General features: G+C 42.6%; 1 protein-coding gene across 1 annotated transcript in view; it reads left to right on the top strand.

Annotated features, from left to right (window-relative positions):
* The window catches only part of Cfap61 (cilia and flagella associated protein 61), a 275,906-nt gene that overhangs the window by 35,128 nt on the left and 224,088 nt on the right, over window positions 1-16,690 (top strand). Inside the window, exon 7 of the mRNA XM_041670075.1 lies at window positions 7,340-7,499. Coding sequence (XP_041526009.1) covers window positions 7,340-7,499 — 160 coding nt within the window. The remainder of the gene's footprint in view (window positions 1-7,339; window positions 7,500-16,690) is intronic.

Genomic DNA, 16,690 nt, shown 5'->3' with positions numbered 1-16,690 from the left:
ACTGGGAAACCTTCCCCTTGGTTCTGGTGTAGTGTCACTCATGTCTAGAGTAGGTCTTCTATCAGCTATAACTGAGCAGCTCAACTTCCAGAGTGAGAGCTGGTTTGCCGGACAGGAGACATGATGGGGAAGAGCCTGAATGAATTTTAGGGCTCGTCTTTTCGTATAATGTAACAAATGCGGGCTGGTAAGATGGCGTGGAGAAGGGCAGTTGCCCAGTGAGTCTAGTGAGCTGCGTTTACTCCTGGGAAATTATGAAGAGTGGAGGGAGAGAACCAGCTCCACACTGTTGTTCTTTGACCTCTGTATGTGCATCTTGGCAAATACGTCCCAATACACACACACACACACACACACACACACACACACACACACAGGCACATAAATACTATACTAAAAAATTTAAAGCCTCTTTAAAAATAATAATTAACAGCCAGGCAGTGGTAGCGCACGCCTTTAATCCCAGCAACTGGGAGGCAGAGACAGGTGGATCTCTGTGAGTTCGAGGACAGCCTGGTCTACACAGTAAGTTCCAGGATAGCCAGGACAGTTTCACAGAGAAACCCTGTCTTGAATAAACCATTAACAACAATAATAAATAATAATAGTAAACAAACATGAAGTGAATAGAGCTCTTGGATCCCTACCCATCCTGTTCGTTAATAGAATCATAATTATGTTTTTGTTTGCAAACGGATGTTTGACTTTGATTTTTAAAAGAGATTTCTATGCCAGCTGCTTGAAAAGCATTAAAAATTGGAATTTGCAATTTTGTTTCTGGGGTGATATTTTTAGGGATTCTTTCTTCATACACTCTTTTCTCTTTTGCTGAAGCTGTAAGACCTCTTAAAGAACATGACTTTTCTTGAAATTTGAAAGCAAATATTGTGTGTAAATAAGGTGAGCAGTTTGAGGCTTGCTTCCACATCATGCCTCACAGCCTTGGTGACTACGAGACTCTCCCGGAAGACATTCAGACTTTGTGCCAACTTTATGCCAGCGTCATAATTCTTACAGTAACGAATACAGAGTCAAATACTCCAAAATAGATGTGGGCAAAGGATTTGATTGACAGCCCCACCTTCAAAAAAGAATACAGAAATTGTCAGTGGCACATGAGAAGGAGTCATTGGCATCGTGAGATGTCAGTCTCATTAGTCCTTTGGGAAGTGTTAGTCAAAAGCACAGTGAAGCCAGCCATGGTGGTTCACATCTGGAATCCTTGTACTCAGAAGACTGGGGCAGGACTAGCCCACATGCAAAACCAAATCTAGGCCACTCTGTTTCAAAAGCAAAACAGAACAACAGAAGCTGCAGTGAGATCCTTTTACTCCCAACAGGGTGGTAGTAGCAATAGCAACATCAGTAATAATAATAAATAGGACAGTAATGCAAGTTTTGGCTTGGAATTCAAGGACATACTGAGGTGGATGGCCCGTTGTGACAAGAGATTTATTTGGAGAGTTATTAGCATCATAGACGGAGACAATGGCAGCATGGTGGGGGCTCTGAGGAGAGTTCCAGTCCATGGTAGGGTACAGGAGTTCCTTCTTTTATGTTTCTGAGTGGGGAGGAGTGAAAAGGACATTAAACGTCCCTCTCTTTTACTTGAAGTGGGGTGTTCTGCTGGAGTAGCCAGGGAGCATCTTAACGCTCCCCATGTGGTTTTGACGTGCGGTCTGCTTGATGGCTCTCTTCACAGCTCAGTCAGCCTTCAGCTCTAGGCTGATGAGAAAAGGAAGGGTCAGGAAGCATTTGGGCCAAAGCAGCACCATTTTGAAAAGCAGTGTTTTTCCACAACCGCCGGAAACTACAGGCAACAAATCGCACAGAGCCTGAACAAGGACTTTGATCTTCCTGTTACGTCTCCATCTGTGTGATCCAGTCTTCATTTGTAGGAATCTTTTAGTTCTCTGGTTTTGTTTAGGGTGTTGTGCCACCCCAAATCCCTTGAGGAACTGATCTACCGCAGTTGTGACCTCTGCCTTGTTCATTTTCATGGTCTATTTCTTTCACTTTCCATGTGAACATGGAGGTGAAGAAAGCCACAGGTTGGAAGTGGCAGTGTCAACCCTGTGACGTTGTGTAGTGATAGGAGCGGTGGGCCGCTTCCCGCCACCTGGCTAGCTTTACCTGAAATAACAACACACAAATTGTATTCATTTAAGTAGTTGGGTGTGGTGGTACACACCTTTAATCCCAACACTTGGGAGCCAGAGGTAAATTGACCTCTGAGACTTCAAGGGGCAGAGGTAGATTGACCTCTGTGACTTCAAGGTGTGGCAGGACACACCTTTAATCCCAATGCCTGGGAGGCAGAGACAGAGGGATCTCTGTGAGTTCAAGGACAGCCTGGTCTACAGAGTTATTCCAGGACAAAGATATACAAAGAACCTGTCTCAAAAAGTAAAAATAAACAAAATAGAGGTTAAAAAAAGCCGCACAAAGATGGCAAATACACAGAAAATGAGATGTCTCTGTCATTTCTAGAGTTTTGGAAGTTGCTTACTTCTTGTTTACTTAGGGAATATTATATCCTTCTGGAGTCTTTGATGGAGTTGAAGAATAGATAGATGATTATAGTTTTCCATTGTTATGATAAAGATAAATAGATATAAATATTGTAACTTTAATTCTTGCTTGATAACTGTTTTATTATATGCAATTTAACTATGTTAAAGTGAAACCCTTTCTTTTTTGTTTAAACAGCAAAAGGGGAAATGATGTAGGAGGGTCGGTCAACTCTCTATGTGTTACTTTCATTGGTTAATAAAGAAACTGCTTTGGCCCTTTGATAGGACAGAAAATTAGGTAGGCAGAGTAAACAGAACAGGATGCTGGGTAGAAGGCAGTGAGGCAGACGCACAATGAAGCTCCAGCCCAATATGGATATATGTTAGAATCTTCCCGATAAACCACCACCTTGTGGTGCTACACACATTAATCAAGATGTGTGAGTTAGCCAGTAAGAGGCTAGAGCTAATGGGCCAGGCAGTTTCTTTATTAATCAATGAAAGTAACACATAGAAAGATGACCGACCCTCCTATATCAACGTTGGTGTCCCTAAGAGGTGAAGGGGTCAACCTACTCTCCTCCAAAGGCTGTGCTGCCTCAGCCATCAGAAGCTTTATGTTCCAGAGAGAGGAGACCACAGATTGTATTCAAGGACAAGAACATAGGCAGGGCCTGGGAACAGGAACCAGGCAGGAAAGCCACATCTTGTGTCTGAAGCTTTTCCAGGTTCAAGCTAAATACTGGTTCTACTGTCCCACCCTATCTGTCATCCTGGACATGTCACTACCCTGGGTGAAGGTATCTGGTCTAGCTTGAGAGAGCTAGTTGTCAAATCTTCAGGAACTTTGCAAGCTATTTGCTGAACATAGCCATTATTAAAACTTGTAGGCTCACACCTTTAATCTCAGCACTCAGGAGGCAGAGATAGGCAGATCCCTGTGAGTTCGAGACCAGCCTGGTCTACAAGAACTAGATCCAGGACAGCCAGGGCTATTATACAGAGAAACCCTGTCTTGAAAAACCAAAAATAAACAAACAAAAACCAAACCAAACCAAACAAAACAAAAAATTGTATAGGCTGCGGATGTAGCTCAATGGGTAGAGTTCCTGCCATATAAACCCAGCATGGTGGCATGTACCTGTAATCCTCACACTCGGAAGGCAGAGACAGGAGGATCAAAAGTTCAAGGTCACCCATAGTTAAATAACCAGTTCAAGGCCAGTCTAGACAACAGGTGACCCTGTCTCAAAAACAAAACAGCAAACAAACCCCCAAACAAAAAGCCACTTGTATAAACTTACAGTATAAAAAATTATAGTAAATAATGTTTAAAGGGTACAATTGATTTCTTTTAATATTATGCAGCTCTTGGGGATTTTGTCTGTGGTCTTATCCCGTGGACATAGTATTTAATAATGCCATCACATATCTCTGTCCTGCATCTCTACTCCATGTTTGATGACGTCAGTTGGCAACTTGAAACTACCATGATGACAGTATTTTACCATTGGCAAACACTAAACATCCGGGCATTTCTTCCCAACACTGAATGGGCATTTGTTAACATCTACTGGGGCAGCCACTGTAAGTGTGTGTTCCAGTTCTGGAGCTGCAAAGGGACAGCTCTGGAGGCCGGAGCTTCAATACGACAGCTCTGGAGGGAAAGGTATCCTGACTTGTGGGGAATTCAGATGATACCTGGAGCTGCAAAGGGATAACTCAGGAGCTGCGAAGGGAGAGCTCTGGAGGGAAAGGTATCCTGACTCAGGAAGTCAGGCCTAACTCATCAGGAAGTAAAGCAATATGTGGAGCTGGGGTTGTGGTAGGGGATGGTTTCCCCACAGGACATAGTAGTCAGTAGTCTTGCTCCTCTCCCAGAGAGAGCTGTTACAGCTGCTCTGTTCCCCTCTAGGATCGTCCTAGCAAAGCTGTCCCCTTCTTCTGCTCTGCTCTTCTTCTGCCCAAGATGTTACCTCTTTTGTTTCACTCTGCTAAAGCAGAGACTCTGCAGAAGTGTAGCAATCTCCTCGGCAGCGAAAAGTTTTTACTTTTTCTGCTCAGCTACCCTAAGGGAAAGTCTCAGCAAAGTTTCTTCTTTTCTGCACTGGGGAAAGAGCGTCACCCGAAACTCTTTTTAGTAAGAGATTTATTTGGGAAGGAGGATTCCAGGAAAGTAGCTGCCTCTGCCAGGGTGGGAAAGGGCCGCCCACAACAGAACAGGCAGAAGGGTTTATATAGGGCTTCTTAGGGGCAGAGTTTTCCCAGGGAGATTATTTTCTGTTCAGAGATTGGTTAGTTTTCCTGCTTAGGGATTGGTTGGTTTAGCTGGTCAGGGGCAGAGTTGGCTCCCATTTCAAGGCCAAACTATGTTTCTTTCACTTCCCCCTTTTTAACTTTTTGGCTCTAGTTTTGGGGCCAGGGTCTATTTCTTTCACTGGCCTCTGGTTTCAGAACCAGGGTGAGTTTCTTTCACTGGCCTCTGGTTTCAGAACCAGGGTGGGTTTCTTTGGCTGGTCCGTTTACCCTGTAGCCACCACTAACCAAGGGTAACAGGACAACGTGCAACAAGTGTGCCTCTTTCCAACACACGTACATCAAGTGTGCCTCTTTCCAACCCAGTACAGGATGGTTTCAGGCTGAGCACGTAGAGCTCTTGAGGGCTTGGCTTGCGTTAGGAGAAAAGACATTGCCTTGTTGAGGAATTGTTGACTTTCTCTGTCCTGTTTGCTACTTTGGAGAAGTTCTGAGCTGTGGCTTTGCTGCAGGTTCCTTGTCATAAGTGTACCTTGACATCTGGTGTTTACTCCAAGCTGAGATTTCAAGGAAGGGTAGTTGGAGGCCAAGGCGGTTCCTAGAGACAGATGGGCAGAGCGTCTGTTTTGGCATCATCCCGGACATGGGCAGCAGTGGTCCGAGAAAGCACCACTGACCTGCAGGCGGGAGAGAGCCTGCCAGGTTAGCCGTGCACTTGGCATCAAGAGAAGGGGATGAAAGCCAGTAACGGTCACAACGAGGACAAAAGCCCTCATTATGAAATATTGTCACCCAAAAGGGATGCCTGACTGTGTGGGTTTTGGTAGTGGCATTATGAATGCCAAAGCGCACACGTGTCTGTGAGTTAGACCGATTTGTGAAGACAAGGCAAGCTCACAGATGGTTTTCCAGTGTCCTAAATCTTATCTGTGTGGTCATGTAGACACTCACAGGACAGACAGGAAGAGCAAAATCTCCAGTTTTGTCCTCCAGACTTTGACGGCAGAAAATACCTGTGTCTGCTGAATGGCAACAGCAGCCAATGCCTCTGCACTATACAAGTGACACACACAGCAACATACCCCAGGCGAGTTTTGCAAATTGGTATTCCAGAATGGTGTGTCTCCAGGCAGTCATTTGAAAGGAACCCAAAGACCAGAGCGGATGTGTCCACCCTCTGTCCTTGCTCTGCGGCCGCCTCTGACTGTGGGCTTTTGTAAGTTGTTACAACCCTAGCCGAGTGATGGGAATATAACAGGTTGTGGAATTGGAGAATGCTAAATCTTTGTTCCTAATGGCAAAACATGTTTTTCTCATTTTCATCAGAATGTGTGATCCATGCCATTTGAAACCAAATCCCCAACACAATGAGCCATTAGTGTAACAGCTCATTACTAGCGGCGGCCTTATAAATAATACATTCTTATCATGCACACGCAGCTCGCCATGAAGCCAGCAAAAGGTATTTCAGGCCATGGAAGTTTCACTGCGCCAGCACGGCTGTAGATTAGAAGGACATCTCCATGTGAACCAAGATGGATGCCAATTTTCCCTGCCGGGAGTGAGGCTGGCCGTCTCTTTCTGCACATATGGTAGATGGATTGGTTAATCAGCGTCTGCTGAGTCTTGGGCCTGAAATGACAGAGAAGCCAGACAACTGCAGCTCCGCAGCCTTTGTTCGGGAGTGCAAACAAGACAAACAATTACTTGTTATTTGGGAAAAAAATTAAAATGTTTATTTTGGACTTTCATTAAAGTGTCAATGGCTTTATAAAACAGCTGTGTAAATCAGCCTTTTATAGCAAGTATCATTTGGGGAGGGGTCCTGGAAAGAAAGGAAAATGCAAGGAAGATTCATTTTAAAAAGGACTCCTTGAAGATAAAGGGCACCTTTGTGTGTTTTTCAAGCACACAAAGCTATTGGAGAAATAGTTTGCTATCTGTCTTTTGCTGTATCATCAAACATCCGTGCCGCTTGCTTCTCTGCTGTGGGATGTTGAAGCCTCGCCCATTTGTGTGGGGCTGCCCCTTGGGAATGGATGGTGCACAGTACTGTGAGTCCACTTCCTAAATAGAATGGCTGTGTCAGTCAGTCAGTCACTCAGCTTCCTGGGAGTCTGTGTTCCTCATCAAAAAAAAAATTTTTAAAAACCATATATTAAAACCATGGCGACCATTGCAAAGAGCTTCATAGCCAGGGATTTAGTGTGCAGAGGGTTGTTTGTTAGCATGTCAGTCCAGACTTCACGGAGCTCTTTCCCTCCAAACAGGGGAGGTGCAGGGAGCGGTTCAGAAAGAGGACAGGTGAAGCTTTCCAGGGTCTCCTCAGGGACACTCTGGTGACTCCCTAAGTTATTTCCCAACTGCTAAGAGCGTCCCCAGTGGTCACTTGTTGGATATGCCTTTGAGCATGTTCTGTATTCTATGCATTGCACTGGACACAAGAGTTACTGGAAGACCCTTCCACCCTTAAATAACCCAAGAGTGTTCCCCACGCTCCCAGTGGGCCACATGCCAAGAACTCTTGGCAGATCTTGAGTCTGATAGGTGGCTGTGTTCTGGTGTTGCAGGTGGAAGGCAAGGCCGTTGGGTTCATGAGCGTGTGCTCCAGCGTGAACTTGCCCCTGCTGCACGAGTGCTTTGACCTGGGCCCTTTCCATGGGTTCTGTGTCCCACATACTGACGATCTTCTGGAACCATCAAGAGAGTCAAGTTTGAAAGAAAGCCAAGGTATGGTGGCTGTCCCAGGACATACCAGAAAAGTCAGCACACATCTTACACACAGCTGTGCTATTCACAAAAAGTCCCTTCCAAGTCCCATTTATGGAGTACATCCACACGGTTATTGGCATCTTTGTGAAATCTGTGGGTCTCTCTCTCTCTCTCTCTCTCTCTCTCTCTCTCTCTCTCTCTCTCTCTCTGTGTGTGTGTGTGTGTGTGTGTGTGTGTGTGTGTGTGTGTGAGAGAGAGAGAGAGAGAGAGAGAGAGAGAGAGAGAGAGAGGGAGAGAGAGAACACCAGAATATAATAAATAACTTCAAGAATTCAAGGGATTAGGGAAATATCTTAGTGGCAGATCACTGGTCTCGTATGGACTAGGTTCCCTGGGTTAAATCCCCAGTGCTTAAAAATTTAAATGTATAAAAAGCAAACAAGCTTGAAGACTCTGTATACTTTTAAACTTTGATCTTTACAATAAGAATTTCTGTGTTTATGTCTTTGGGCAAACCCTCTGTAGCATGAGTGTATTGCAAATGGTCATTTTGAATTTGTACAACTGATTTCTGCATATATGAAATAACATCAATTTTCGCTTTATATTTAAGTGTGTATGTCTGTATGGGTATATACTGTGTGAGTGTGTGTATGTGTGTGTCTGTGTATGTAATTAAGAGGGTATCAGATCCCCTGGAGCTGGGGTTACAGGTCATTGTGAGCCACCATATGGATGTTGGAAACTGAACTCAGGTCCTCTGCAGGAACAATACAAGCTCTTAACCTCGAGTCATAAAATGAATTTTGAAATATTGTCTGTGTCAGCATTTCATGAAGTAAAATGAGGTAATCTCTGCTGATAGCTTCATGGTTAAGTAGTTTTTTTATGGATAGATAAGGTTCTTTAAGATAGATAAAGACAGGCAGGCGAGCTTAGGTGTGTCAGTTCAATTCTCTTATCTGGGTTCCCCATGTGTAGGGTGAGGAAAACTGCCATCAGGAAGGAGTTGTGGATTTTCACTGAGGTATGGCGTGTAAAATGCTATACTTGGTGTCCATGTCTTGAATGAATTTAGTGAGCAGTAAACATTGATAATAGTGGCCATTGTTTCTTTATGATTGGCCATTCAGTCACTTTTTGGGGGAAAATCATGATTTTTTTAAAAATTGTACTGCTTCCTATAACATGAAGGGTTTTAGTAAGGTTGTTCAAAAATAGGAAGAGGAGCAATATGGTTGGTGGCACAGGACTTGGTGTTCCAGTCAGTCGCAGGTGTCATTTAGCCAACCTTGTCCCTTCAGTGGGCACACCAAACACTAGACAGTGGATGCACGTGTCCTGACGGTGCACACTCATCACACGGAATGATGAAACCCTCCGTGGAAAGGCTCTTCCCTTTGGTACTGACAACAGCACCCTTCCTGAAAGTGAGACTCGAGTCATTACTGTTGCATGGTGAACGGTGCCTTCCCCAGGCTCTTGGGGAAGGAATGTTCTGGAGGAACATTTAAACACATAAGACAGTCCTGAACTAGAAATTGTCACAGTTGCTTTCCAGTGCTAGAAGTCTTCTTTGAAGGTGGCACCAAACGGAAGCCTTGCTGCAGCTCGTGTTCTCATGTATAAAGGAGAGATACAAATAATACCCAATCAAGGGATGGGTAGGAGGAGTAAATATTGGAATTGTGATGCACTTAGCTCAGTGCCAAGCACAGCCAGATGTGGTGGAGCACGTCTTTAATCCCAGCAGTCAGGGGCAGAAGCAGGCGATCTCTGTGAGTTCTAGGCCAGCCTGGTCTACAGAGAGAGTTCCAGGACAGCCCAAGATGTTAAACAGAGAAACACTGTATCAAAAAACAAAAAACAAACAAACAAACAAAAAAAAAACCCAACCCAAACCAAAACAAACCAAGCAAATTGGAAGGCTATAGACCCTTCCTGAGGCTGAGTCTTCCTGACACTACTGCTGTTCCTTATATAGAATGAATGGAAAATTCCTGTCTCAGAAATTTTACTGGAGGGGGGAGGAGGAGAGTCAGAGTTTAGCTGAACTCTGGGCCTGACACATCTACACGTTATCTATTATGGCTCTGCGTAGCAAAAGTCTGCGAAGACAGGAAAGGCAGGCAGCTGGCTTCTCATTACCTCCTTCAGCCCATTTCTTAAAACCATTTGCTCTAGGACAGGGCGGCAAGCAAAGGAAGTAGGAAACGTGTTACCTATCACAGGGTGTTTATTTTTGAAAATTGGTTTTCTGTTCACTGACACAAAAATGATTCTTTATGAAATTGTTACCAGGGAGCTTCCGTTGTAGACTTGCGATACCTCAGGGATGGAGTCATAGGTCCTCAGCAGCTCGTTATATCCAGGCAGAGTCATCAACAAATTCCACAGCCATCTTTTCATCACATCAACAGAGGAAGCTCCAGAGAAGACTGAAAATGAGCTGTCACCTGCTCGGGTTTTGTTACTCTGGTGAAAGTCTTTTACGGAAATATAATTTCTCAAAAACACGAACCGAGATTTGTGTTTTAAATGAGCACACATCATTACAGTTTGTATTTTGCTATAGTTTATATCTCATATTTTGTTTGATGATTGTTCTAGTTACTTTCTCGAAGCCGTGACAAAAGCAGCTTGTGGAGGAAAGGGTTGATGTGGCTCATACTTCCGGGTCGTGATCCAGTAGTAAGGGAAGTCAGGGCAGGAGCCCAAGACAGGCAGGAATTGAAGCTGAAACCAGAGGAAATGCTGCTCACCAGCTTTCTCTCCTGCTCAGCTGGCTTTATCATATAGCCAGGACTCACTTGCCTAGGGATGGTGCCCCCCCACAGTGGGCTGGCCCATCCCACATTAATCATTAATCAAGACAATCTCTTACAAACATGGCCACAAGCCAGTTTGATCTGGGCAACTACTCAGTTGAGGTCCCCTCTTCTGAAGTGATTCTAGGTTGTGTCAAGTTGACAGTAAAGCTATGAAGGACAGCGGTTTTTCATTCCAAAGGATGCTAATAATCATTACCTCATTTTATCCTCATAGCTTGATGCCAAAGAGTCAGGGCAGGGGCAGCTCTCTTCATTTCATCTCTGCCCAAGCTTGTCCAAGGTTTATAAATTTCATCAGGAACTGTCTCAAAAGCACAGTCCAGCCTCTTATTTACCTCTCTGCATCTGGGCAAAGTAACAGTCTGGGTGTCAAGTTCAGGCACTTGCATGCCAGGCTCGCAGTCTACCACTGAGCTACACTCTCAGCCCAACCCAACACCTCCACCTGTTTCTTTAGTCACAGATCCGCCTGCCTCTGCCTCCAGAGTGCCGGGATGAAAGGCGTGCGCCACCACTGCCTGGCAAGTCACAGTTTCTAAAACTATGGGTCAAAACCCCAGTGGGGTCTGAATGTAAGGGTTATAAAATTTTGGCAACAATCAAAGGCTTTTTAATGCTTAGTGACTAAAAATCAATTCAGAAGCAATTGTGTAATGACTCCAAGATGCCCACCTGTGTCATATCATGTGACTTCACTGTTCTGAACATATAACATGTGCAGTTTACAGTGCTCAACCTGTCGTACCATGTGCTGAGGAATGTTTCTTGAGAGTGTTATGAATTGCAGTGTTTTACTTTATATATAAAATAGGAGTGGGGATTTTAGTGTTTTTAAACTTTTAATACTTTTTGATCAAGATTCTACAGTCTGTAAGTATCAAATTAGTATATCTTTGATTGAATTGTGTTCAAACGTTTGGTTTGAAAAATTGCTGTTTGAGTTGCTGGCTTGAATCAAAAAAAATATTAAATGATTCCTGTAACTCCAGAGTTGGATAGGGGCAGAGATAGACAGATCTCTGAAGCTCATTGGCCAGAAAAATCTAGCCCAATCAATGAGCTTTAGGTTCATTCCTAGAGAAACCTTGTTTCAAAAGTGGAAAGTGATCAAAGAGGGTACCAGATAGCCAACCTTTGCCCCTAACGTGGGTGGGCACCTACACTCACAGGTATATAGACCACACCCCAAATCATAAAATTAATTTTGGCTTGAGACTAAGATAGAATTTCCAACAGTTTATAAGATAGTCCTAGGCATACGGCTGCCATTTTGTATTACACCCTTATGGGAAGCAGCATCCTCAGCATTTAATTGCACAACCAAAACCTTATTCACCTCTGAAAATGTTGGTCATGTTCTACTGCTTCAGTGTCAAATATTTTGCCAAGACATAATTCTTAACATAAAACTAAATAACATGTATCTAATTAGTATGCAAATTTCCTTTCCTCTTCAATAAATATTAAAATTGCAGATGGGAGGTGGGATGGAGAAGGGGGAAGTGGGAGAAGGGGGGAACTGGGATTGGTATGTGAAAAATAAATAATAAATTAATTAATAAAAAAATATTAAAATTGGACTGGAGAATGGCTCAACCAGTAATGTCTTACCACATAAACATGAGGACCTGAATTTGATTCCAGCATCTTAAAAAGCCTGGCATGATATATGCTCCTGCACTTCCAATGCTGAGGAGGCAGGGACAGAAAGTTCCCTACGCTTTGCTGGCCAGACAGTTCAGCTGAATCAGCGAGGAGCTCCAGGTTCAGCAAGAGACCCTGTATCAACAGGAAAAAAAAAAAAAAAAGATGAGGAATAATTGAGAAAGACATGATGTGGGATTTCCTTCTCTATATGTGTTGCTTTTATTGGTTGATGAATTAAGCTATTTCAGCCAATGGCTTAGCAGAGTAAAGCCAGGTAGGAAATCCGAACAGAGTTAGCGAGAGAGAGAGAGAGAGAGAGAGCAGAGTTGAAGAGATCGCCAAAGGAGAAAGATGCCAGAGCATTACCAGTAAGGCACAACCTTGTGGCAATACATAGATTAATGAAAATGGGTTAATTTAGGATGTAAGAGCTAGCTAGGAATATGCCTGAGCCATTGGCCAAACAGTGTTGTAATTAATATAATTTCTGTATGATTCTTTGGGACTGAACAGTTGTGGGACCAGGCAGGACAGAAACTTTCATCTATATAATGGTGCCCAACATTCGGCAACGTATATCCACATAAAGCCTAAGAAAGCTTAAAAAAAAAAAAAGCGATTCTAAACCCACAAAAACAGGAGTCAGTTGCAGCTTCTTGGTAGCTATCTTTTCTCAGATAGGCTCTGTTTCCTTCAAGAGAGGTTTCCTGATTCAGTGTTAGCAGCAAAAATCTTGCAGTCTTTTAAGAGGCCCTACCACCAAACACTTAAATGGTATTTACAAGCAATCAGTGGCATGCTTCTTGGTGGTGGCATGGACCTAGAAATTCTGCAGAGTTGTGGCAATAAATGTGGCTCCCACCAGTACCTCCACCATGATGCTAGACTCTCAGAAAGCTAAGAAATGGGATGAAGCCAGCTGCCAAAGATGCAGCTTTAATCCTAGCCATGCCATTTAGCAGATTAAAGACTCATGTGATCAGAAAAAGATAAAGATATTCAGTAAAGACAGACTCAGATGGGGGAAAAAAACCTCTAATTGGTTTACAGTATTTTTAAAATTATACATAGGCTTGGGATAGAAAAGAAAAAGAAAATAAAAAGTCCTTAAAAAAAGAAATAGTGTAGTCAGACATGGTGGTGCATACCTTTAATCCCAGCACTTGGGAGGCAGAAACAGGCAGATCTCTGTGAGTTTGAGGCCAATCTGGTCTACAGAGTTAGTTCCTGGAGAGCCAAAGATACACAGAGAAACCCTGTCTCAAAGAACTAAAAATTAAAAAATAAAAAAAAACCGGAGTAAAAAAAAATCCACATAAAGATGAAGAATACACAGGGAATCTGGATCCTGTATGTTATTGTGCTGTTTTTGAAATGTTTGACTGCTGAGGAAGGAGCAACATCTGCTAAAAGAGATTTGATTATAAATGCTGCTGGATTAATCCAACCTACATATTTTGAAAATGCCTTGACTTCAAAATTTAAGTCAAAAGATACATTACTTTGGAGAAGAGGCTTTGCTTTTGTTTGCACAGGAAATGAGAGGCTGTGAATTCATTCTGGGCTAAGAAAAATAAAGTTTGATCAAGGAAGAACCCCTGGAAAATCTCCAATGGGAACGGATGGCCCAGATGATCCAACGTTTCAGAGCACCTCTGTTGCAGTTTCCTCTGAGTTCTACATCTAGAACAGCATCAAGACTGCTGGCTGAGATGATCCAGTCTCACAGAATACTCTAGTTAGGACGTGACCATAGTCCTAAATTTTCTTTGGGTCCCCATAAGATTATCAGCTCCCTTAGTCATCAAGAAGTAGCCTAGAAAACTACACCAATATTCCCAAAAAATGGATTATAGATGTTTGTCTTTGTTTTGAGTGTTGGCTACAAGTTATTATGAGTAATGGTCAAGAAAAAAGCTAAACAAAAGTGATTAGATTCAGGGTTCTTGCTAAAAATATAAAAAGGGGAAATGCTGTGGGATAATGCTCTTGGACACTGTAAATATTTGTCATTCGTATTGGTTTAATAAAATGCTGATTAGCCAGTAGCCAGGCACTAAGTATAGGTGGGGCAACCAGACTAGAATAATTCTAGGAAGAAGATAGGCAGAGTTGTAATCACCAGCCAGACACAGAAAAAACAAGATGAGAATGCCTTTCTGAGAAAAGGTACCAAGTTACATGACTAAACATAGATTAAAAATTATGGTTAATTTAAGTTGTAAGAACTAGTTAATAATAAGCCTGAGCCAATAGGCCAAGCAGCTTATAGTTAATATAAGCCTCTGTGTGTTTCTTTGAGACTGAATGGCTGCAGGACCAGCCATGATAGAAACTTTCATCTACAAAGACATCCAACATTTTCCTCTAACCTTCACAGTGCTTGTGCACATTCATGAACACATCAAAGTGCCTACATCCATGCTCCAAAATGGTAAAATTACATGTTTATCTAAGAACTGATGTCAAAAAATTTTTATGATTCATTATTGGTAAATGTTTAATTTATTTATATATTTTATATACCTGTGCATCCAGGGCATAAACATTTCTCAGGTGAAAAGAGATCTAGCGTAGATGTAGACTGAATACCCCCGTAACCAGTATGTTTCATTACATACAGAATCAGGATTTTTCATGTCAGTGAGCTGTTTAATAAGAGATTTCCTTAGTGGTTTACCAGTGTCCAACCCATACCCTCAAACTTGATTGTATATCTGCACATGTGTGAAGACACATAATTTGAACAACTTTTTTCTGCTGGCATCTTCACCCCTGTATCGTCAGGCCTGTCTAGAGCTATGGAAAGACATGCTGCCCTGTCAAGTTGCAGCTAGAAGAGCTAGGAAGTGAGCACTGCAAGCAATCCCCGCTCCCTGAATCAAGTCCCTGCCCTCTGGCTTAGGTCATCCCTCAGAACTCCCATATCAATTACTGTCTTTCTATCTGTGATTCCAGATCTGCTTCTGAGGGATCAAACTGTCGATCCATTCTCTTTGTACCAAACCGTGAAAGCGTTTATCTCACACACAATGGATTAGATGGAGGTTCAGACGCTCCAGGTCCCTTGTCTGTCATTGGTAATGCACCTCTTGGTGGTTCCTTCCCTTGTTCCTTCCTCCTCAGTTCTCTTCCTGTGTTCTCTGTTCATAGATCTCTGACTCCTTTTCCCTCACAGTTGGGAAAAATTTGAACTTCACAGCAGCCTCAACCCGGCCAAGCAGAAAAATAGTAAAACTTAATTTTCTTCATATAATATAGGAGCCTTCCTTCTGTGGTTCTTTGATGAGCCCACTGTCCATCATGTCAGCCTTATAAGTGTCCACTGAGTCTAAAAAGCTTAGCTGTATACACCAGAGCACTACATACACATGCATTGCCTGTGCCTACCCCCTTAAGGACACTGTTTGCATCTGTATAACCTATGATGCATTAGTAAATTTTGGTTTGTGTGTGCTAAGCAGCCTTGAGGCTATAATATAGCAGGGTTGACTGGGGTGAGTGAGTTCTAAAAATGTAGATTTTTTGAACTACTATAAAGAAAACTAATAAAAGTTTTATTTATTGCTTTTATTTAGTGGGGAACTTATTTTAGAAGAACTTCTTAAATGTTAAGCCTCTGAAGAAGCGCAGAACCTCTTCAAGGTGTTCCATAGGCGTGGTAGTTAGTGCATATTCTCCTCTAGCGACAGCAAAATGGCTCAAAGCTCAAAGCTGTCTTTCCTTCCAGTTGGCCCTGCCGCTGGCCCCTGTGGTGTCTGCAAATCAAGCTGTGGCTTTTGTTAGCTGCACCACTACAATAAAGATTGCGAAATCAGAACTGAGCTGGCAATTTTCTTGATGATGCATAAGGCAAAATAGGGCACAGCCTGCATTTCCACAGCTGTATTGGCATCACCCGGTTTAATGGCTTTAAAAAAAAAAAAAAGACAAGCCCAAATAAAACGACTTTTGTTCGTCATGTAGGCCGGTGTGTTCCAGGCAGCCCAAATCTCTGTTTGGTAAGACCCCTGCAAGGTTCAGACTTGTAAATCTCATTACACACCCGGGGCCCACCTTACAAAAATCCTTGTAGAATTTGATGTGCTCCTTGGCAGGGAGAGATTTTATTTTATATTGCAGAATTGTGGCCTTTCAAAAAGATAATTAGCATAGCTCCCTGTAACCAAGCCATCCAGGAGAAGTGTCGCTTATTATATGTTAAAAGGCCATTCAAAATAATTTTTTTTTCAAAAACACCCCATGTCAAAAAGCAGCATTGCCTTTAAAATTATCAAACATATCACTCTTGCTGCCAGGAAATGTTTTTGTCATATTTAATTTCATTTGAATTTATTTCTGCTGCTTTTCTCAATTTACTTTGTATGTACTGGAGCTGAAAAAAAAAAAACAAAAGCAAACAAACTAAAAACTGATAACCAAAAAAAAAAAAAAAACCACACCAAAATACAAACAAACAAAAAACCCAATAAAGTGCTTTACCATTTTCTTGCATATTAAATATCCTCCAGGCTGTTCCCAGCCTTCCTAAGGCTTCACTTTCTATACCCAGTTTCATTTTTATGTCCTTGGTTCTTCACCCAGATTTCAGGTGTGTGTGAGATTCTTGTGTGCAGAGTACAACAACCTTCCTGCCTTGCATGCACAACCTGGACCTCAGTTACCTGTAGTGCTTTAACTGGGGGCTCTCCAGGATTTTGTATTAAAAACAAAACACCTTAAACGAGATGC

The sequence above is a fragment of the Microtus oregoni genome, unplaced genomic scaffold, assembly GCF_018167655.1.
Source record: "Microtus oregoni isolate MIOR12 unplaced genomic scaffold, Mior012 000020F_ref0000438, whole genome shotgun sequence".
Lineage (NCBI taxonomy): Eukaryota > Metazoa > Chordata > Mammalia > Rodentia > Cricetidae > Microtus > Microtus oregoni.
Note: the sequence above shows the minus strand (reverse complement) of the source record. Positions and strands in the feature narration are given on the sequence as shown.